Source organism: Octopus sinensis, linkage group LG5 (genome assembly GCF_006345805.1).
Source record: "Octopus sinensis linkage group LG5, ASM634580v1, whole genome shotgun sequence".
NCBI lineage: Eukaryota > Metazoa > Mollusca > Cephalopoda > Octopoda > Octopodidae > Octopus > Octopus sinensis.
Window position 1 is genome coordinate 26,295,115 of NC_043001.1, and position 25,515 is coordinate 26,320,629.

A 25,515-nucleotide genomic window follows, 5' to 3' on the forward strand; every position below is an offset into this window, starting at 1 on the left:
AAGCATAAAAAAAGAAACATATAAAATGATGATGAAGTGGAGAAAGATATTTCATTTTTAATGCTATCTATATTTAAAGCTACTTCAGAGATTGTTGATTTTATTCAATCCTACACATAAGATTGTTTATTTCAATCCAGCAGAGAAAAATTTAATGCCAGTAGTCATAGTATACAGCAGTGTCTCATTTTTGCATTTACATTTAGAAAAATCAATGACATTTCTTCAATTTGATCAATTACAGAAACATTAATTTCTTTTTATGTAATTGTTTTAGTTTGTTTATTGATTAATTTTGCACTGAAATAAATTATGAAGCTTCTGAACAACTTCTACTTCAGACATACACAAAGGAACTGATGAAGACGCATTCCTAGCAACAATAAGAAATCCCAGAAAATATGGACATTAAGTTTGACATCGATCCTTTGAAAGAGGAAAATGCCAAGGACACCAAAGAATGAGAGTGGAGTGGTCAACAAAGAGGAAGAGAGATAGGGTGATACCAGTGGTCATACTAAGACCAATAAAAACCAAAATGATGTGGCTGAATATTCAAGTCAGACCAACAAGAGTCACATCACTAACAGCAACCAGAGCAACAGCAACAAGAGCCACAACAACAAAGAGGTACAACAAACACAAGAACAAAAGATACAGTTACAATAACAGCAACAACAAGAGCAGAAACAACAGCAAAACAAACATGCCCTCTCTCAATTTCTTGTCTCCTGTTTACAAGAGTTATGAAACTGGAAGGGGTCACTTTTGCCTTTGAAGTGTCAGGGCAATTCAGAAATCCATGGTGGTAGGGGGAAGTCACATGAATTATTCAGGGTGGTTTTCCTTTGAATTGGGGACATTTTTCTTGTTGACATTTTATTATGTATTGTTTTTACTCAATGGTAAACATGCCACTATTTTTGTATTCCCCTCTTGCACTATCACCAATATCTTAGGTTCTTGAGAGCAATAAATAAACTCATCACCATCACTACTACTACCACTACTACCACCACCACCACCATTAGCACACTGGGAAAAATGCTTAGTGGTATTATGTTTAAGGCGGCGAGCTGGCAGAAATGTTAGCACGCCGGGCAAAATGAGTAGCCGTATTTCATCTACCGTTACGTTCTGAGTTCAAATTCCGCCGAAGTCGACTTTGCCTTTCATCCTTCCGGGGTCGATAAATTAAGTACCAGTTTTACACACTGGGGTCGATGTAATCGACTTAATACCTATGTCTGTCCTTTGTCCCCTGTATGTTTAGCCCCTTGTGGGTAATAAAGAAATAGGTATTATGTTCTGAGTTCAAATTCTGACAAGGTTGACTGCCTTTCATCCTTTCAGGGTCAAGGAAATAAGTACCAGCTATGCACTGGTTTGATGCTATCAACTAGTCTCCTCCCCACAAAATTTCAGGCCTTGTGCCTTTAGTAGAAATATTACCAAAATGAAGTAGATTGAGATGATTATTTTGAACTTGTGGAAGACGCATGAAGTGTCGAAACACCCATTTCCAGAGGGGAATTATTCAAACTCCAAAGAATTCCTCTCTACACATAGCTACGATGCTCCCCCCACTACTTTTGCTCATGATCAGAGATGTACAAATCGTCAGCCATTAAGGAACATGCTCAACTATTAAGGCCAAGTAACTGACAAGCAAATCTGTGATATTGAGCAAAATATTTGTCATAGTCCATCTTTTATACCAAGGCAAAACATGTACATGAGAACACTTCCAATCAGTTAAGATCAAAAGCCATGAGAGCCACAGCTTTGTACTGCATCAGGGTATTTATTATCATCATTATTATTATTATTATTATTAATAATAATAATATTATTATTATTTTATTGTCTTCGCACAGCTTCTAACACTGGAGATGTACTACAGTGTCAGCTGTTCACTATCAGAGAACCTAGGTAAAACCCCTTATTTTTCGAGCACCATCCAGAGTATTCAAGCGGTTCTAAGCAGTGCTGTTTTCTGCAAGTGCTCCACCCTTATTGCAGCCCCTATTTGTTCCATGTACTTCTCAAGATTTTTACTTACTGTTACCAGGGCTCCAACAATTATTGGTATTACTACCACTTTTTTCAGTGACCACAACTGCTTAACCTCCCAAGCTAACCTATCATATCTATCGACTTTTCTTTCTTCCTTATCGCACACCTTGTTGTCAGCTGGGCATGCTATATCTATGATCCAGCATCATTTGCTTTCTATTATTATTATTATTATTATTTTATTTTATTATCACTTGAAACTCGCTCCAAATATGAGTCCATGTTTGCATGTATTATGAAAGTCTGCAGTATGACATATCACCTCTCATCTCAGCCACACTTTATTTTGTTTGAGAGACTCAGTGTCTTGAGATAAGACTTTTTATGTCTTGCTAAGGTTTTCTAGTGACACAAACACCTTTTACTATCAGTAGTCATCATGCATATCAGCACAGCCATCTCTTTCCAGCTTATATCTTTAATTACTAGTGATGCTTTTGCACTCCACCTATTATACAAGTTTACATTACACAGCCATCAGAGTCATTTCTCCAACCTCTACATGTCTGTCATTCTAAGTCTATAAAGCTTTATCCTGTAGCTATGCTCCAGATAGTCTGTCAGAGAGAGGACAGACAGACAGAAACAGTGAGAGACAGATAGATAGACAGACAAACAGAGAGACTGAGAGAAAGAGAGAGAGAGAGAGAGAGAGAGAGACACAGACAGACAGACAGACAGACAGACAGACAGACAGACAGACAGACAGACAGACAGACAAACAGAGAAAAAGAAAGAGAGAGAGGCAGATGTAGTAATCTTTCTTTATATCTATCATATTATTTTTTACACTAACTCCTATAATTTCACTTATGTAGCACTAATTAGGTCCTATGGGTAACAGAAATTGTTTACTACATGTTGTGAACCATCTGAACAGCTCATGGATTTACTTGTAAATGCTGAAAACTATGATGTAAGTAAATAAGCAAAAATAATAGATGCTGTGCTTTCAGAATAATAGACCTACATCCTTGATTGGAATCTTTCTTTAAATTGTTTGTTTATGTTTTGGAAGCATTTTCAATACTAATTTATAGTTTTCAAAATCCTATTATATGTAGTTTATTCTTAGAAAATTCAATAATTCAAAATCAAATGGTGATAGATTTGTTTGTAGTTTATGATAGCAATTCAATATTGATCTAGTCTACAATTATCAGCAGAAAGATGCTTTTATCCCTTTCAATTGATTAGATCAAAGCAATAAGTTTGAGTCAAAATTTTATTTAAACACATTTGTTAGATAATATTAAGTGAGTTCTTTCTATTAAAAAGGATAAAAATTTGGACTAAAAAGTTAAATGATATAATGAAGATCAAGGAAAAGCTATTTCCTTTTGTTTTTAACAAACTTTATGCCATATTTTATCTGAAATTTACTAGTATCAAACTGCGTAAATTCTCTGCATGCTTGCTTGATCAACTAGAAATGGTAGACAAGTAACCCCTGAATCACACAAGTCAATCTCAAATAAAAATGGATGGAGCTTCTATGAGGCTGCTCAAGCTTCAAGAAACAGTAACTAAAATCTCTCACAAATCATACCCTACTGTTTTTAATAATATATATATATATCATCATCATCATCATCGTTTAGCGTCCGTTTTCCATGCTAGCATGGGTTGGACGGTTCTACTGGGGTCTGTGAAGCCAGAAGGCTTCATCAGGCCCAGTCAAATCTGGCAGTGTTTCTACGGCTGGATGCCCTTCCTAACGCCAACCACTCCGTGAGTGTAGTGGGTGCTTTTTACGTGCAACCCGCACTGGTGCCAGACAGAGCTGGCAAACGGCCACGAACGGATGGTGCTTTTTATGTGCCACCGGCACGAGGGCCAGGCGAATATATATATATATATATATATATATATTATATATATATATTGGCTGTGTGGTAAGTAGCTTGCTAACCAACCATATGGTTCCAGGTTCAGTCCCACTGCGTGGCATCTTGGGCAAGTATCTTCTGCTATAGCCTCGGGCCGACCAATGCCTTGTGAGTGGATTTGGTAGATGGAAACTGAAAGAAGCCTGTCGTATATATGTGTGTATATATATATATATATATGTATGTGTGTGTTTGTCCCCCTAGCATTGCTTGACAACCGATGCTGGTGTGTTTACGTCCCTGTCACCTAGCGGTTCGGCAAAAGAGGCCGATAGAATAAGTACTGGGCTTACAAAGAATAAGTCCTGGGGTCGATTTGCTCGACTAAAGGTGGTGCTCCAGCATGGCCGCAGTCAAATGACTGAAACAAGTAAAAGAGTATATATATATATATTTGACCAATGTGGGAACCTCTATTCAATCACTTAGAGATCAAATCTTCCTCAAATCACACACTACTCTCTAAAAAAAGAAAACAGATTCAACATTGTAGTTTCAAGTTCACTGTACCTAGAAAAAAAAAATGCACAAAAATAAAACAGAATGATGTTGTCTAGAATACCTCTGATCAGAAGACTGGTCTGGGCTAAAACAACACTAGCTTCTAAACTCTTTCCATTGTAGAACTTTAAAAACATGGAATTTATAAGTGATATGCGGAAAAAATAACAGTTTACTTTATTATGATAAAATACTAACTAAGCAGATTTTATTTGAAATACCAAAATACTGGTATCAAATTATATTTTCTATATTTCTACCCTAAGTATGTCTGTTCAGTTTAGTAGTATAGAAAACATCCCAATTTACAAATTCCTGACAATACATTCCTAATTCTACCACTAATGCCAGATGAATTCCCAATGGTATGTGAGAATCATGGCATTTATTTCTAAGCTTGACATATAATACTGCAGCTTATGTTTTATGATAATTCTTTAGAAATTGTGAGTTAGTAGTTGAAACATTTACACCTATAAGTGCTGAGATAGAGATGTGATTTGAAACTAATTAAATTACAAATAAAATACAAGAAAATTTTAGTAGCAAGCAAACTTTATAGCAACTCAAATTGCTGGAAATAAAACCAACTTATTCTTGGTATCATGAATGGGATTATCAAAACATTATACTTTTTTTACAACAGAATTAGAATTTGATTCCAAATATAAATTAACATTATTACATATAATTGTAATTCTATAATTTCACAAATAACAAATGAAGAGAATAGTTAGAGAGATTGCTTCATAACGTTCTCATTAAAGGACAGATATATAAAAGATGTTAGTAGGATATTTTCATTTTTTGAAATTTAAACCAAAACTTAATCAATCATTTAACTTTTTCTCTGAATATTTCCATCAATTATACATCTAACCTAGACATACAAAATATCTGATAATGAAGGAAGCTGTTACTATTATAATAATCAAATTTTTTAACACAAAACAGTTGGTTGATTTCTCACACAACCAACAGTTTCGTTATTTTCAAAGAAAGTTCTTGTTTAAATTAAAAGCTGAAGTTTTTCAGCACTAACAATGAAATATCACATCACATAATAATTAAAATAATCCCATATTTGATTAAATTTTAATTGCAATCATTCTTGTTGCATGACATCTCCAAATTAGCAATCACTGACAACACCAAAATGTATTCTAGATCTTCATAGGAGATGAAAACAAAAATTGTCTTTGTAGTATAGGATATTAGACATGATACTCAGAGCTGCTTGATGCCAGTTCAAACTGAAAGTATGCACAAATGAATTTATAAATAGAAATGTATTTAATAATTATAATTTCTAAATGGATTATTAGTAGAATTGAATAAACAAAATTCATGAAGTACAGTGAATGGAATCACTAACAGCTATGAAAACTGGGTTACAGGATTGCTGAAAACAGAGTGACAAAAGGGTCTCATATGTGTAATCACCATCATCATTGTTTAACGTCCGCTTTCCATGCTGGCATGGGTTGGACAATTCGAGTGGGGTCTGGGAAGCCAGGAGGCTGCACCAGGCTCCAGTCTGATCTGGTAGTGTTTCTACAGCTGGATGCCCTTCCTAACGCCAACCATTCCATGAGTGTAGTGGGTGCTTTTTATGTGCCGCTGGCACAGGGGCCAGGGTAGGTTGGCAAACGGCCATGATCAGTTGGTGGTTTTACGTGTCACCGACACAGACGCCAGTCAGGCGGCACTGGCAACTGCCACGTTCAGATGGTGCTTTTAACGTGTCACTGGCACGAGTATCTTAACTACAATTTCCATTTGATTTTCATTTTGATGTTGGTGTTAACGTACTTGACTCAATAGGTCTCCTCTAGAACAGCGGGTTACTCTATGATCCAAGGTTAGCACTTCAGAAAAGGATCAGACTCAATGTAGAAAATATTTGAGTGACTAAGATTATTCATGCAATTAGTAGACAAAAGTACCTCAAATGGTAATTAAAATCTAAACACAACAAGCAAGAGAGACAGCTTTTATAAAATTGTTGGAAAATAAAGATGACTCTAGTTTTGTCTAATCAATGACTACTCAACCTCTCAAGGTTGCTACCACAAAAAATGCACCCAATATACCTCTGTATAGGTGTTGACATAAGGAAGGGCATCCATCCATAGAAACCAAGCTAAAATGAGCATATGAGCACCTAAGCTGAGGGAGCTGTTACTCCCAATAGGAGGAAACTGGGACAGTGATGACCTGTCCAACCAATGGATAGCAAATGTATATGATGATGGGAGTGGATCTTGCCTTTGAAGCCAACTGTTGATATTGTTTGAGCATTCCATTATTTATTCTGTCCTTTTAGCAATAAGCAGCTCAATGGTGACCTCCTACTTGACCAAGAAAATAGCAAGGAAACAGCTGCAGCTTGCCATGTACTGTTGGAGACACTTGGAGCTGTAGTCAGCTAAGTCATCAAGGAAGCATTACAAAGAACTAAAGTAATCCTTCCCAAACTGATCTAAATAATCTATGGAAGACAGTAGTCTGTGACTGCTACATAAACATCAGGTTATGTAGCATGTCTGTCATTCTGTCCAACATAAGTGCAAGAGCTGATATACAATGATTTGGTTATGATTTCAAAAAGATACATAAAGTCCAGTTGACCTAATACTGGATATCAGAAAGGTCAAGAAGAATGAGAGATCAATCTAGTTGTTGTAAAGTTTTGATATTTTCTACAAACTGATAGTTTAATGAAGGGTCTTATGGTCCTGAAATTGAATTTCCTTAAAAAAGAATATTTGATAAAGAATATTTGATAATTTGTGAAATACATCATGTGATTATGCCAAAACATCAACCTTCGTTAATAGCTGAACTGCTGAAAATAACAAATTATTAAAACATTTTCAATGTTTAACGAGACATCTCTAATCTATTGTGGCTATATTTTGATATCATTACATAAACAATTGGAAAGTCAAAAGACAATAATTTTTTTCCTCTCACCACTTTCATCACTGATCATTTTCATTCTTCCCCTTTTAATTTGTTGATGCTTCAAATACATACATATACTTATATATTATTATTATTATATTATTATTATTATTAGTAGTAGTAGTAGTAGTAGTAGTAGTAGTAGTAATAGTAGTAGTAGTAGTAGTAGTAGTGGTAGTGGTGGTGGTGGTGGTGGTGTTACGCACACACATGCATCATTATCATTATTATTATTTTACATGCTTTCAATTTAGGACAATTTGAAAGGATTTAACAGGTTGGCGAACCACACCTTGCTTTAATGTCTCTTTTGTCATGGTTTCTATGACTGGATGTCCTTACCAACATCAAACACTTTACAGAGTGTACTTTTTAGGCACCAGTACTGTTAGAGGTTGCCTTGCAGCTTGCTAAGTAAAACAGAGCCTCCATGATGGATTTATTGTGAAAGTATGGCTAATGAAGAAATTAACAGAGAGAACAGTGTTGGACTGGAGTAACAGAGCTAGAGGAAAGGGGAAGGGGAAGAGTAATGTTATGAACTGGTGTGGAGAAGAGTAGGGAGGACAAAGTGATAATGGGGTGGGATGTGAAGGTGGACCAAGTGATGGAGTGAACGAGTCTATGTGCCATACTGCTGTTACGTTGTGAGTTCAAATTCCGCTGAGGTCGACTTTGCCTTTCATCCTTTCGGGGTCGATAAATTAAGTACCAGTAACGCACTGGAGTCGATGTAATCGATTTAATCCCTTTGTCAGTCCTTGTTTCTCCCTTCTGTGTTTAGCCCCTTGTGGGTAGTAAAGAAATAGGTATTTCGTCTGCCGCTACGTTCTTGAGTTCAAATTCCGCCAAGGTCAACTTTGCCTTTCATCCTTTCGGGGTTGATAAATTAAGTACCAGTAACGCACTGGAGTTGATGTAATCAATTTGATCCCTTTGTCTGTCCTTGTTTGTCCCCTCTATGTTTAGCCCCTTGTGGGTAATAAAGAAATATACTTGCAGAGGTTGGACAGTTTGTTGTGATCCAAGACAGTTCTGACTGGAGTTATACTGGCTTATTATTGAAAGAGAGAGGCAAAGGAGAGACTAACAGAGACGGTGTTAAAGAAAGGAATAATGGGTGGGAACGTGAAAAGTAGTGCCAGGGGGAGTAGGTGAGAGAAAATTAGAAGATAACAGGATGATGATGGGGAGAAGGAGATGAGTGTTACCCCATGTTATACATGGGTGGATAAAGTGGTGCGTGAAAGAAAGATAAGATGGATATGGAAAATAGGAGGGAAAATGGAAAGTGGTATCAGGGTATTAGTGAGAGAACATAACAATGATAAGGATGATGTGTATGGGTTGAAGATACTTCAACTGATATTAATAATCAGGTTTTGAAAATTTGTAGGTTGACAGCTTGTATCTATGCTAATGTATGCAAGTTTTTCACTGGGTTTGCTATAAGATTTTTATTTGATATTACGATACATGGTAGTAGTTATTTTTAGGCCAAAAGTTTTGAAAAGTAACATATATATATTTCGTTTTGGGATTTGGTTTGCAAGATTCTTTATGTGAATTTGTGTGTTGAAGCATATTCTGTTGTGTCTGGGGAGGGTCATTTTCTTTTTGTGCCTTATAATTTTACCAGTGAGTGTTAAATTATAAGGCACAAAAAGAAAATGACTCTCCCCAGACACAACAGAACATGTGTGCGTGTGTGTGTGTGCATTGGAATGTTGGAATATAGCTAACCAATCATTGCTATACAAGCCAGTATCATGGTAGATTTCTCACTGATTGTATCTAGGATATGTATCTCTATTTCTGCAGTGTATAATTTCTGCTGTACTACATATCAACAACGAATATGGTCCTTTGTCATCTTTTCTGTGAGCTGCAGTTTCTTCAAATCAGTTTCATAACTGTTCACTATTTTGTCCCAAGTTTTTCAAGGTCCCTTCTTGCAAAGCTTCTCCTAACTTTCAGCACTTCATACACACACATACCATTGGGAATTCATCTGGCATTAGTGGTAGAATTAGGAATGTATTATCAGAATTTGTAAATTAGGATGTTTTCTATACCGCTAAACTGAATAGACATACTTAGGGTAGAAGTATAGGAAATATAATTTGGTTTTCTATACCGCTAAACTGAATAGACATACTTAGGGTAGAAGTATAGGAAATATAATTTGATACCAGTATTTTAGTTTTTAAAATAAAATCTGTTGGTATTTTATCCGGTCCCACTTTATTTCCCACTGATCCCCACTTCCTGTGCCTCCAAGTATCTCTCCTTCTCTGAGCTACATCTTAGGTTTGCCATACTTCATCTCTAATACTCCCTCATATCTGCTATCATTTTCAACACCCTCTAATATTTGCTGTTGATGCTTTGTTTGTTTGCTGAGTGAAGCGGTCTTCATGGGAGAAGTCCGAAACATGGTCTTTTGCTATTCGTAAGACCTGCAGAAGAGAAAGCAGGTCAACCCCCGACACCGAGAGCATCGCCGAATGGATGAATGCGCATCCAGGCTCAGCAGTTGTGTAGAAAGTCGGGGACAAGAAACAGAAAGAAAGAGTGAGAGAAAGTTGGAGTGAAAGAGTACAACAGGGGTCGCCACCACCCCCTGCCAGAGCCTGGTGGAGCTTTAGGTGTTTACGCTCAATAAACACACACAACACCCGGTCTGGGAATCGAAACCACGATCCTCCAACCGTGAGTCCGCTGCCCTAACCACTGGGCCATTGCGCCTTCTGTTGTTGATGCTCCATCCCACCTTTGTCCCTCCACCATCACTCCTGCACATCTCCAATATTTATCTCTGTCACTGTACATCTCTCCCTCTTCCCAACCCTCCCAACTCTTCCACTCTGTACATCATCTCCCCATTTTCTGATCTATCTATAGGTTTATTATACTGCTACTCTCCACCTTTTCTATACTACCACTTATCACCTCCCCCTTGAGCCACTGCTATTTCTTTCACCTTGTCGCCCACACTGTCAATTCACCATTGACCACACCTTTGTTCATTATTCACCACATACGCCTCTACCCGCTCTTTAACCATCTATCACTCTTCTTTCACACTTGTGTGAACTTACCCACCCACCCACCCTTCCTGATCCACTGTCTCTAGTCTCTTTTGTACTCACTTTCTTGTACCTCGAGATTATGCTCTGATACCTTATATTCATCTGCTTTATCTTCTTTCCAGTAACTCCCTTATATTATGTGGAGTAGCTATGTATCTTCTCTATACCTGTGCATATCCCTCCATCATACCTTAGCCTCTCAAAACCTAGCATGACACCACCTTCCTCTCAACTACAGCTCCACTCAGCCAGCAAGGTTTTTTTCTTTTGTCTTGTGAGTTACTTGGTGACCTCTCTAGTGTTGTCATGCAAAAAGCACCCAGTACATTCTGTAAAGTGCTTGGCATGGAAAAGACTAGCAGCAGTAGAAACCATAACCATGCCAAAACAGACACTAGAGTTTGACACAACCCTCCAACACATTAGATCCTGTCAAACCTATTTCTTTACTGCCCACAAGGAGCTACAAAGAGAGGGGACAAACAAGGACAGACAGATTAAGTCGATTCCATCAACCCCAGTGCGTAACTGGTACTTAATTTATCAACCCCGAAAGGATGAAAAGTAAAGTCGACCTCGGCAGAATTTGAACTCAGAACGTAGTGGCAGACGAAATACCGCTAAGCATTTCACCCGGTGTACTAACATTTCTGCCAGCTCGCCACCTTAATCCATCAAACCATCAAACCCATGCCACCATAGAAGACATATGTTAAATGATGATGATGACGATGATGATGGTGAGGAGGAGGGGGAGGGAGGGGGGGAAATGCATGTGTGTGTAAGAGATCATTTTAAAGTCCACTTTTCTATGTTTGCATGGTGCAGATGAAGCCCATTGAATCACATTTTCTACAACTGGATGTCCTTCCTGTCGCCAACCTTCACCTGTTTTCACACCAGACAATATTTCCCTGTGGCTGGACATGTTTTCACAAAAGGTTCAAAAAGAATGAGTCTTCTTGTATGATGGTGACACTCATTTGCAACTATTGCACAATATTGAAGGAACGCACATGCATATTCATCATACAGGTTTCTTTCAGTTTCTGTCAACCAAATCTACTCAAAAGACTTTTTGTCAAACAGGGCTATAAATGAAGACAATTGTCCAAGGTGCCACGTAGTAGGCATGGAGTGAACCACATTGTTGTGAATTGAACTTCTCAACCACAAAGCTGTATTTGAACCTAAATTTACGTGGAGAATCGGGGTGTATATTTATAATGGGATAATCTTACCACTTTTGGTCCATAGAGAAGGACATCATGCTCAGAATGGTCAGTGGCAAGAGAGGAAGAGGCCGACCAAGAACCCGCTGGCTTGACACCATCAAGAGTGATACTGGAATGGACATAGCCAGTCTGAAAGAAGCAGCCCAGGATAGAACTGACTGGAGGACACTGATCCAACGAGTAACCGAGAGTCGACTTCGACTGAGTGGATAGATAGACAGATAGATAGATAGATAGATAGATAGATATCTTAGCACAGAGAAATTGGAAAACATAATTGATCCATTTCTCTAAAATTTAGGTGTGCATATTATGTTGAACACAGACAAAATTTTTGTATAGGAAATATCAGAACCTAACTTTATTTTATGGACTAGACAGAGGAGTGGGAGTTGGTACCCACGACCTTTACAATCCTTCCCAGACTTGCATGGTTGATGCAACTGATGTTCAGTTTGAGCATCTGTAAATCAATGTCCAATTTGTACATACCTTTATATACATATAAGTGTACACACATGCACACACAGGAACCAGGCAATTATACAAGTCAGATTTAGATATTTCCAATAGAAAACATTGCTTATGTTCAACATACCATGAACACCTTTATTTTAGAGGATTGGATCAATTTTGTACACCAATTGCTATCAGATAAGATTTTTCTCATGGCAGATCAATAAAAAGTCAGTTTTAAGCTGTGCTCTCTCTCTCTCTCTCTCTCTCTCTCTCTCTCTCTCTCTCTCTCTCTCTCTCTCTCTCTCTTGTTGAATTGCACTTGCCATATGGAAATGGTTTCCTTCATCTTTATTAAAAATGTATTGACATATCATATACATTAATAGTAATCTTACTACTGTTACCACAAATAATAATAGTCATTTCTTTTGTAGCCACAGGGGCCTTATACATGCATACAAAACATTTTATAGAAAATTATTACAAACAAAAATGTTGGAATTCTTCAGTTTGACTGAGCCAGTAAGGTTGAGGCTATGTACTGAAGCACACATACAATAAATGGGAAAAGGGGCAAAATCATAATACATAAAAACATATTTAAAATGTATGACAACATAAAATGAAAGTACTCATAAAGGATGGGAAATTCCAAACCACCGTCTGCTTTAGGTAGTTGTCTTTGTAATTATCAGGCAGATTCCAATAACTGGTCTTCTCATATGTATCAGCTTTGCTATTTATCTATGTTATGCTTCTTTTTTTATATCATAATTGATGAACAATAGCATCATTGGTTACAGATTTCCAATGGATTGGTCATTGATGCAATGTATTTCTGATTGCAAGTATGACAAGTGAATGTCCACAACTGAATACAATATAACACTTTGTTTGAAAAGCTCTGGTATTTTTAGTTTTCTCACCAATGTTTACATCCTTGCTGGTGGTACGTAAAAAGCACCAACTGATCATGGCCACTATCAGCCTCCTCTGGCACCTGTGCCGGTAGCACGTAAAAAGCACCCACTACACTCACGGAATGGTTGGCGTTAGGAAGGGCATCCAGCTGTAGAAATACTGCCAGATCAGACTAGAGCCTGGTGCAGCCTCCTGGCTTCCCAGACCCCGGTTGAACCATCCAATCTGTACTAGCACGGAAAACAGACGTTAAACAATGATGATGATGATGATGATGACTGAAGTACATCAGTGAAAACACACATACACATTATGTGCTCTCAAATTTCACAATCCTTGATCAGTCTGAGCTTATGGTAAAAGATACTTGCTGAGTTACCATACAATGAGATCAATCTGGAACCATGTGATTGTGAAGAAACCCACATAATCATGCTACATCCACCTTCCATCACCCTTCCTCTGCTTCAAATGAAACTTGAAGAAGTTGATGAGGTTCTCGTCAAAAAAATAGAATTGTGTCCTTATAAATAGAATTTTCTCTGTTTCAACTGCAACAACTATACATGACTTTCATTATGACCACCAGGGGAAAACTGACAGTCTCACTTTGTGAAAGGATGATAATGAAGCTGAGACTTGGCTGTATGTCAGATATGTCCTAAACATAATAACAGCTGTACAGGTCAACAATGCTTGGACACAGAACAAATCCATAAAGAACAATTTTGTTGTTTTCTGTGCACCTTGAACAGTCACAACTTATTTGCATTTTTATGCTTGTAAAGCTAATCCCAAATTGGCAATGTCTCACAGGTAGGTAGAATTGCCAGGTCAGAGATTTTGGGAAGTTCAGAAATCATAAGTTCTGAAATGAAAGTCATCCTGAATAGGATGTGCAAATTGGTTTTCATCAATGCCCAGAATCTCCCTGAGAACATCATCATTGATATTTGTCACTAATCCAGATGCTGGATGTTCAGTCTTCATCTCCATATGACTCATGATGGTAGCTCCACCAAAGAGATGAGTTGAGAGGGAATCACACCGACTCACAGCCTTTGTGCATGTCTGCATCCCAACTTTCTGTGCAAAGAGCATTGCAGCAGATAAACCTTTTCACAATTGGGACCAACCCTTGTATAAGAAGCAGAATAGCAGATGCCCTAACTTTATAAGTATAAAGCTGATGTTGGCATTTACATCCTCTGCCTACCACCTTTCAAAGATAGCTTCCTCTCATCCCATTTCTGACTGAAACTGACTGTTGTACTTGTAACTAGTAATAACAGTTTCAGATTTTAGCACAGGACCAGTAGTTTTAAGGGAGGAGTAAGCCAGTTACATCAACCCCAGTATTCAACTGGTATTTATTTTGTTGACCCCCCCCCCATCCCTCCAAAGGGATGAAAGGCAAAGTTGACCTCATCAGAATTTGAACTCAGAACACGAAGACAGATGAAATACCACTAAGCATTTTGCTTGGTGTGCTAATGAGTCTGGCAGCTCACCACCTTGTACCCAGTAATAATAACTCTTTCTAATTTTGGCACAAGGCCAGTAGTTTTAGGGAGAGGGGTCTACTTCATACTACTGACACCAGTACTTGGCAAGTACTTTATTTCATCAACCCCAAAAATTGAAAAGCAAATAACAGTAGATGTAATACATTAAAGAAGACAAACGTACCAAAGCCTTTTGATAGCTAAAATAAAATTAGACCATGTTAGCAATGATTCCACCATAGACAAGAGTTATCAATCTTGGTGGCAAAATAGGATATTTTAGAGCCCCTAAAGAACAGAGGGAGAAAAATTAGTTCTTTATCTTCTAAGTCAGAAAAGATTTCACTGGCATCCGTGTGAGAGTGAATGTGGTCGTTGGAAAAAGGTATGGTGACATTGTATGGAATTAAGATTTAATGTTTGTATTAAGGGAAACTGATCAATATTATATACTCTTTAATATATGCCCTTATTCAAATACATACAGATTTCTCTTTAAATAGAAGTTAAACTTCTGAGAGAAAGTAGGGGAGAGAGAAATAGACTATCCAGCTGCATACACAATATCCAGGTGTTAAATTGAATTGCTAGTTTACTTATGTGTTGAGAGTTCAAATATTGAAGTGATTTTGAGTAGGACATCTACATGCCCCAATTCACTTAGCTACTTAGCTACTAACCTACTAACATTTTTTTAGACTTCAAGTCTACCTGCAAAAGACAAGAAACCATTCTTTTACATTTGTTCCAAGAATATCTTGGAGTTATCTTCAACTTGATAACATATGTGTGTGTAAAATAAATAAACAAATATATATATATATACATATAGTAGAAATATGTTACAAAAAGAAAATATAAGATACATGTGGAAATGTAAGGGTAAAATATGCAAAATCAACGAAAATGCACATTACAAATTTTAAAAAAAGGCTTTTTATGACAGGTAACAACAAATATATACATTTAGATGGACTGAGGTAGTAATAAGAGTCATAAAAGTCATTATGAGATGATTATAAGATGATAATATATATATATATATATATATATATACATACACACGCACACACACACACACACACACACACACACACACCACACACACACACACACACAATTATATATTAATTTAAGAAGTACATATAATTGTGTTGACATACTTATGAACATTATTTAGTAAGCATTTATATGCAAAGCAAGTGGAATGCTCTCAAATGAGAAAATATAAGTATAGAAAAATCAATTTCAGAGATAATGATAATTTCCATTGCATGTTTTCCCTTATCCTTGCTCCATTGGGAATTTCAGTAGTTTTAAGCAAGCCATAAATTTATATACAGACACTCCCCTATTTATGAATGGGATAAGTTCCTGGAGTTGGTTTGTGAGTCCAAATGTTTGACATTATTCCTGTTGATACTTAATACTGTACACGGCATTGTATAAAATTTTCATTTGGTACAGTGATACTACAAAAATATTCGACATATTTTACAAGTTCTGTAGAGTATTTTAATATATAAATAGCATAAGAGTAATAATAATAATAACAACAAATAATAAGAAAAAAAGCTATTTATACTGTTACTATACTTTCTTTATTCATGGCACTGTCTTGATTACTGGTACTGATGTTGCTTGCTGGGATTTAGTTGAAAGATGATAAAGGTGGAGATAGAATGTCCTTTGAGTATGAAGAACAGCTGCTGGGAATAATTTTGAAGGCTGTAATAAACTCCTGTGTGCATACACTGTAATTTTTCTTGTTGGTCTTTCGTCAGCTCATTTTGAAAAATCTATCTCAAGATATCTGCAAAGTTAATTTTTACTTTTCTTCAAAGCAGGCAATAGCTTTGTAAACAGCTGTAGATGCTTTCATAAATCACTCGGTGTTTGAGTCCTGAAACTCAAATGGGGTTAGTGCCATCTCAATCATGTTGGAATCTTTAGCAATCTGCTTAAAAAAATTCCACTGTGGTTACCATATCAACACTGGTAGCTTCCCTGCTCACCTTCATATTGTACAAGCTTAACCAATTATGGTTAGTAATAAGTGTTTTTATACTAACATTTACATACTATTTAGCCCCAAAATATACAAAGAGAATTATGGCCTTCTGTTGAAATGAATTAAGAGGCTAATAAGCACGAGGCAATTTCACAGATATGTTAGTCTTGTCTTCTGTTATAACAGATTCTGATCCTCTGAACTTGCAAACCATTGACCACTTTAGTCCAAATCTGTCCAGTGTGTTCATCTCTCACTTTCTCATTATCTCTATTGCATCTCACCTCTTTCAAAGCCAGCATTAAACACTTGGCTCAATCTTTCCTTCCGAGAACTGCTTCCAGCAAGAATTATGAACTAGCTTATATTTTTCTGACAGAAGTTCAAGGCGGTTGGATAGCAATTTAACCCTTTTGTTACTAACCCGGCCAAAACCGGCTCTGGCTCTGTGGTAAAATGTCCTGCTTCATAAGTTTTGAATTAAAATATCCCACCAAGCCTTAGTCACAATTTACGTTCCTAACACTAGCTGAATGATAATTAAGTTATTTTACTAAATTCTTTGTTATATTTAAAATAATTGAAAGAAACACAGAGCATCTCAAAATAAATACAGTAACGAAAGGGTTAAGCAAATCCACTGCTGGCAGATTCAGTTTTAAAAGACTTTATGAACATTGAATATGAAAAGAAATGTGAATTATTTAAATGATAAATGGTGCAGACAGACATGAGATTGACCTTTTTCCAATGAAATAAGCCAGAATGTAGATGAATAAGATTGACAAGTTTGAAAAATTATGACACTTCAAATCAAGAAAAAGTAGATTAATATGCAAGATAATATATTAAGTATGTCCTGTTGTACCACTATCAATAAATAATGCTATAACCACTAGGACTCTAAAAGATATCTGTGAGAGAAAGTGGTGTGCGTGTGTGTGTGTGAGAGATGGGTATATTGTCGCCATTTTATATTTTTCATTTCGCAGATGCACACTCTTTTTGATTTTGTCAACTACACAGTATAGTAGGGTCAGTTGGGCACTGTCTGTAAAAAAAAAAAAAACAGCACCATAATGCAATTCACTTGGTCAGAAATTTGAAAATGACATGCTGTACTGCTTGGCATTCACACCTGAAGCTCCAATATGAACATTTCAGAGTGTTCAGGTGTCAATCTGAGGACATGTGCCAAGAGTGACAAAAATCAAACATGCAGTCAACATCATGGGCAACATTGAGTCTCACATGGCCTAAGACTCAACACAGAAGCCTACATCAAGTGCCTGGAGAAGGTAGTGCTGCCCTGCGTGAAGAGGATGGCTACTGGAAGACCCTATGTCTAGCAACAGGACTCAGCACCATGCCACACAAGCAGGAGAACCTAGTCGTGGCTGTCAGACAATTTCTGCGACTACATCACCTCTAACATCTGACCACCTAATTCCCCAGACTGCAACTCCCTTGATTATTATGCGTGGGGTGCAGTTGAGTGAGAGATCAACAAAACTCCTTGTAACATCAAAGATGAAATGAAGGCAAGGATTATGGCAGCATTTACCAACTTAAACATGAAGACAGTCCAGAAGAGTTGCAGGAGATTCCAAAGTCTGGAGGCTGTGGTTGAAGCCAATGGTGATTTTATTGAATAAATTTACTCTTTAATATTTTCAGATATTTTTATGCAATTTTGGTAAATATATGTGTTAAAATGAGATGTCAGTGTTATTTTCATTTTTGTGTAATTTAAACGACAGTTTATTCACCACACCCTGAAGTGACTTTATATATAAGGGAACTGTGATTATGTACATCAGAAAAAATATATATAAGTCAAAACAATTTGTTGGCCTTTCATGATTTTTATAACTATTTATGTTATGTAATATTATCTTATGTTATATTATATTCATAGTATATAATGTAATATTGCAATACAAATAAATTATTGGATTGTCAATAGTATATCTTTATATTTATTTTATATATATATACACATAATGGACTCACCCATTGTTAGATGACGTCTGAGGATTTGACAATTTCTTACTGAACAACCACACAGATGACTTGTTTATAGAGATCAAATGTTTGTGTAGCCATAAGCTCACTCCCTTCATCAAATCAACATTGCCTGTACAGGTGCAACTAGGCGCCACATCTTGCAATTGTGAATGCAACACCCTAACCACTAAGCCATGTGCCTTTACACATTCACATGTTTGTGTATACACATACATATGTGTATATATATATAAATATATATATATATATATATATATATACACACACACACACACACACACTAAATGTGACTAGGGGGTTAGAAACACTTAAATTGCTAGAAATAAGAGCTAAAATGCTCTAATGTTGTAGTAAAAGCACATAATTGTATACATATATACTAGCTCTTATTTCTAGCAATATAGGTGTTTCTAACACCCTAGTTCTATTTAGTGACAATTATTGTTTTCCTTTTTGCATATTGCTGTCTATATTGATTATATATATATATATATATATATATACTAGCTGGTGTACCCGGTAATTCCCGGGGGGTTAAGATGTTTTATTGAAACGCCTTATTACTCTTATATAAGAAAGGAATTTCGTTATAACTGCCACAAAAGGTATTTTCCGTTATGAAAAAATACGAAAAACTGTCAGTTAGAGGAGGGAGAGATTGTTGGAGGTTGGCAAGAGAGGTTTTGGGAGATTGGTGAGAAAGATTGTGACGCTGATGTTGTCCAAGGGAATGGTATAGCTGATATAGGTTGGCCCCGGTATCATTTCATGACTTGCCTTCAGAACTCAGTGAGCCAGAAGAACAACCATAAGACATCCTGTTCAATGCTCTAACGATTCCACCAATCTACTGCAATGGTAACTCTCTCTCTCTCTATATATATATATATAATATATATATATATATATATATATATATATATAGAGAGAGAGAGAGAGAGAGGAGAGAGAGAGAGAGAGAGAGAGGAGAGAGAGAGAGAGAGAACTTGTGTAAAGTATAGTCTCTCAAAAATTTAAGAACATTATGAGTAAGGTCACTGTGTACCGAGTTTATGATCAGGTTTCAATACCCAGATGTAGCTATTATTTCACAACATCAGTTCTATTTATGCTCTTGGAAAAAAACTGCATATTTCACAATTTCTTCTCTAAAAATTTGGAGACGGCAATATGACACCACTCCACTCTGTAGCAGCTGCCTTGCTCTCAATTTTCCCAGAAATGCTGACTTATTTCAATACAATAACTCCTAGTGTCAATATTGAGTTTACACCCTTTTGTCATCTGAAGCCTCTGCAAGGAATCATGAAGTTATTTCCAAAGATTTTTGTGGAACATTCCCAAAAGACTCTGATTTACAAATATCACTCCTATTGAACCCATCAACCTAAGTTGACTGAACTTTATTCTCTCCAGACTTACTCAATGACACCTGTTCACATTCAGTTTCATATTACTTAATTTTACAGTGGAGGCGCAATGGTCCAGTGGTTAGGGCAGCGGACTCGTGGTCATACGATCGCGGTTTCGATTCCCAGACCGGGCGTTGTGAGTGTTTATTGAGCGAAAACACCTAAAAGCTCCACGAGGCTCCGGCAGGGGATGGTGGTGATCCCTGCTGTACTCTTTCACCACAACTTTCTCTCACTCTTACTTCCTGTTTCTGTTGTACCTGTATTTCAAGGGGCCGGCCTTGTCACTCTCTGTGTCACGCTGAATATCCCCGAGAACTACGTTAAGGGTGCACGTGTCTGTGGAGTGCTCAGCCACTTACACGTTAATTTCACGAGCAGGCTGTTCCGTTGATTCGGATCAACCGGAACCCTCATCGTCGTAACCGACGGAGTGCTTCCAACCAAAACACTTAATTTTGCAGTTTCTGTCCATACAATTATTTCTTCTATAAGATACACCTTTGTTCCATATTCTATTCCTTTCTTTAATTAAAACAGTTTCTCTGTTCAATTCATGCTGCTTTAGCAATCTGTATAATGAGTAATAAAACTGTTCTTATAATGTTTGGAATCTATTTCTTATTTCATGCAACTCTCTTTTACTCTTTTACTTGTTTCAGTCATTTGACTGTGGCCATGCTGGAGCACTGCCTTTAGTCAAGCAAATCGACCCCATGACTTATTCTTTGTAAGCCTAGTACTTATTCTATCGGCCTCTTTTGCCGAACCGCTAAGTTATGGGGACGTAAACACACCAGCATCAGTTGTCAAGTGATGTTGGGGGTGGGGACAAACACAGACACACAAACACATACACATACATATATATACATATATACGACGGGCTTCTTTCAGTTTCCATCTACCAAATCCACTCACAAGGCTTTGGTCAGCCGAGGCTCTAGTAGAAGACTGTTGCCCAAGATGCCACGCAGTGGGACTGAACCCAGAACTATGTGGCTGATAAGCAAGCTACTTACTACACAGCCACTCTACCACCTTTTGTGAAGGTATTGCATGACAATTGATGACTCTCAGAATATATCTAGTTACATATTTAGACACAGTAACAAAATCAGAGCAAAAAATATCCAGAAAATGTATGCTTTTATAAAAGGGGTTTTATTTTAAGTACTGATATACTGATATGCACATAAATTCACAGTAGTAGGTAAGTTCCCTGCCAACACTCCATCCCACCCTTGTGTTTATAATAATTTGGTTTCAGCCTTTAACCTTTACATGAAATCGATCAAAAAATCAATGGAAATTGTAGTTGTGATACCAGTGCTGGTGGCACGTAAATAGCGCATCCGGTGGCACATAAAAAGCACCGACCAATCGTGGCCATTGCCAGCCTCGCCTGGCACCTGTGTCGGTGGCACGTAAAAAGCACCCACTACACACACGGAGTGATTGGTGTTAGGAAGGGCATCAAGCTATAGAAACACTGCCAGATCAAATTGGAGCCTGGTGCAGCCTCCTGGCTTCCCAGACTTAGTCAAACCATCCAACCCATGCTAGCAAGGAAAACGGACGTTAAACTATGATGATGATGATGTATTGGATGTTGCCTTATGTGATTACTGTTCATGACTTTGCTTGCAGTTACATTTAAAAAGAATAAAAACATTTAGCTGAAATAATTCTAATCATTGCCAATACCATCGAGCAAAGCCACAGAAACATAGATATCATAGCGACATTATGTTTCTCTAACCTTTGCCTGGAACACACACAACTACTTGAGCTTTTAAATTATCACCCTTGATTGACTGATGATATATAAGCAGCATCTGATGAGAATTAGGATTACAGCCAACCAATAAAGAATTGTACATACATGGTTTGCACACATGGAAGGCATGTAAACAGAAATTCATGGGACAGCATATCATCACAGGTGCTTTTGTTTCATAGCAGAATCAAATTCTGCTTAAACAGTCATGCTTAAAATGCATGGCACCGTTAACATATATTTGTTGACAACCTTGATATATCTATATACTGCATAATAACTTGCTGTTGTATGTGTGTGCATACATGCATGTATTTGTATATGTGTGTGTGTGTTAATGCATGTTGCCAGAGCAAGTGTAGGTAGATAAGTTACATGTGATTTTTCTATGTGCTTTTTTTTTTAATGAATTACAATATTCAACAATGAATCATCATCATCATCATCATCATCGTTTGATGTCCGCTTTCCATGCTAGCATGGGTTGGACGATTTTGACTGAGGGCTGGCAAACCAAATAGCTGCACCAGACTCCAATCTGATCAGGCAGAGTTTCTACAGCTGGATGCCCTTCCTAACGCCAACCATTCTGAGAGTGTAGTGGGTGCTTTTAAGTGCCACCGGCATGAGGGCCAGTCAGGCAGTACTGGCAACGGCCACACTCAAATGGTGCTTTTTATGTGCCACCTGCACAGGAGCCAGTCCAGCGGCATTGGCAACGACCTCGCTCGAATGTTTTGGAAAATATTTTACTATTTACCAATCTAATAAGTCTGTCTGAGTAAAAAGTGAACGTTTACTTCCCAAAACATTAGAAATATTCAACAACCAATATATTATGCTGTGTCTTGAGGCAAGAAGCAAAAATTTTCTTAAATAACTATAAACAGCTATAGCTTCAAAAGAGAATTTTCTGTAGTATTGAAACAAAATTCTTCCAAGAAAGGTAAATAATTTACTTCTGATGTCCATCAAAAGAGAATTGTTTATTCAACTTGCCTGATAAAAACCAATTGAGTGACTAATCATGTTAACAACAATTAACATAATTTTCTAAACAAACCTCATCTTTAGAATGTATGTGTGTACTATTTACACTATGTAGCTATATGACATTTTAATTGATTCAATCTCTGGTTCTTATCAAATGTTTTATTTCTAGTTACAACCGTGATTCCAACTGAATTTGAACTAAGAACCTTTATTTTGAAAGTAAGGCTAGAAATACTCGTATCCACTAAATCACTGGCTGTTGCACTGCCTTTTAGAAATAAAATGTTTAGTTCAAATCCAGTCTCTGGTTATATACATATCCAGAAATAGAAAACAGAAATAAAATCAAAATATAGTCTTGATATAAATATTGTAATACATACATTTAAAAATATATATTTCTAAGACCAGAAAATCATAATCTTAACAACAAACCAATCTCAGGCATCTAGACAGTTAAATCTGTTGCTGTAAAGTGAGAGAGTGTAAGAAATATGCATTATATCCTGATAATAGCTTTTAGTTAAATTTTGAGTTTGTTTTTTCAGTTTTTACTTAAAATAAAACTTACCTGTGGTTGAATATCATTTTCAAGGCAATTAGTTCCATAGATGAGGCCAGACTCATCCATATTCAACTTGACCGATCTATAACAAACATAACAATAATTGTTAATTCAATATAATTGCTTCCCAAACATATAATTTATGCTAAAGTTTTGAAGTTAACATCAGTAAACATATATCTAAATGGAAATCAGTTCAAAGTATAAACATTTATTTTTGCAATTCTTGATCAATTGCCAAAATAAAATGAATGACTTGTAATATTGCTTGTAGAAACAAAAGTATATTTTGGCTACAAATCTCCTTGCAAAAAAAAATAAATAAAATAAAAAGAAAGAATAGAAAATACATAAATGAAAATACTTAATGAAACAAAATAAAATCAAAGATTAGAGGATATAGTTAAGGTTGGAATCAAAATTATTAGTGACAGGAAGCATTTCTGAAGATAGAAAATTCCGTGTCCAAATGAATTCTATTCTGTATTTTAAAACTAAAAACACGGTGGATATGATTTTTAGTAAGTGGTTCAAGAGTTCATAAATTACATTGTTTTGTTTTCTACTTCAGTTTAATAGGTGGAAAAATATGTTCTAGGCCTCTTGGGAAAATATATCTGTGATAGACTAACATCTTCTACAGGAGTAGATTTAACTCTAACTTACTCAACAGAACCAACTTCAATGCTAAACGTTAATCTCAAAACCCAGCGATCGACATTCTCATGTGAGAAGCCTTTTCAGTGTAGTTACTTGATCTGCTTATGTAACAGCAAAATCTCACTATTTATAGTATGAATGAGTTTAGGACAGAATACAAAGCAAAAAGATCTGTCCTATGTGACTTTGTAGTTACATTTATGTATTTTATTAACTTATTTATTTTATTGTAATTTAGTCATATAAATAACAATGGTGTTAATAACGATATCTATGAAAGAAAATGTTTTGAATCACTAAATATCATCAGCTCAGCTCATTAGTATGTATAAAGATGCTGACTCATCTCAGTGCAGAACAGTATAAAAAAAAGATAAATAAGAATGGTGATGATAATGGCTTCAATAAATTTACAGTATCTTTATGAGCTGATACTATTCAGTCAATATAAAGAAAATAACCTTAATTTTTTTCTTAAAAAAGATTATTCATGAGAATCTTGCAAGCCAAATTCACTAGAGAATTAAATTAATTCCTTAATAAGTGTAAGACTATCAATAATAGACTTATCAAGCAACAACATTCAACAAGATTATAAGTAAATGCTACTTAGCTGTTTTCCTAACAGACATCTAAATCCCTAGTAAAATGCAGTCATACTTTATATTAAGCGAGATAAAGCTATTAATATAGTCTAGGATTTACAAATATTCAAACGAAGCCGAAGCCGTAATGCAGCAAAATCATCCCAATAAATCTACAACTCAAACCTTTGCACTCTAACCTGAAGTTGACTCATGTGGTGAAGCCACCAAGTGGTTGCAGTTTTGTCCTGTTTCATAGACACAATTATATGATAACAATGGGGAATCAGAAGAATCTAAATATATCAACCTGAATAATGATAATAATAATAATAATAATAATAATAATATAATAATAATAATAATAATAATAATAATAATAATAAAAACACTAAATAAATAAATAAAAGGAGTAATATAGATCAATATAAATGTGAAGAGTGCTGTTATAGCAGCAGTCATGACAACTAAAAGATGGATAAGTGTATATATATATATACACACACACACACACACTTAAGTTTATCTTATATATATATATAATATATGCACACACACACACACACACACACACAGATCAGCATTAGATATAATGCAGCAGCAATAATGTTAAAAGACTGTGGTATAGATAGTGTCACAAAAACTGCACATTAAAATAAAAATAAGCAATTTATATCACATGTTCTTGACACACTTTAAAGGTTAGCTTTCATAATTAACTTCAGTTAGAACAGCAAATAATTGTTTATTTCATGTGATAAAAGAAGACAGAAAGGGAAAAAAAGGAGAGTGAGGGTGTGTGTGCGCGCGCATGTGTATGTGTGCGCGCGCGTGTGT

General features: G+C 36.2%; 1 protein-coding gene across 2 annotated transcripts in view; it reads right to left on the minus strand.

Annotated features, from left to right (window-relative positions):
- The window catches only part of LOC115211608, a 481,864-nt gene that overhangs the window by 338,850 nt on the left and 117,499 nt on the right, over window positions 1-25,515 (minus strand). Inside the window, exon 2 of one of the 2 annotated variants that reach the window (XM_036503259.1) lies at window positions 23,441-23,519. In XM_036503259.1, coding sequence (XP_036359152.1) covers window positions 23,441-23,500 — 60 coding nt within the window. In that variant the 5' untranslated portion in view covers window positions 23,501-23,519. The remainder of the gene's footprint in view (window positions 1-23,440; window positions 23,520-25,515) is intronic. The other variant, XM_029780201.2, reaches the window with a different exon arrangement.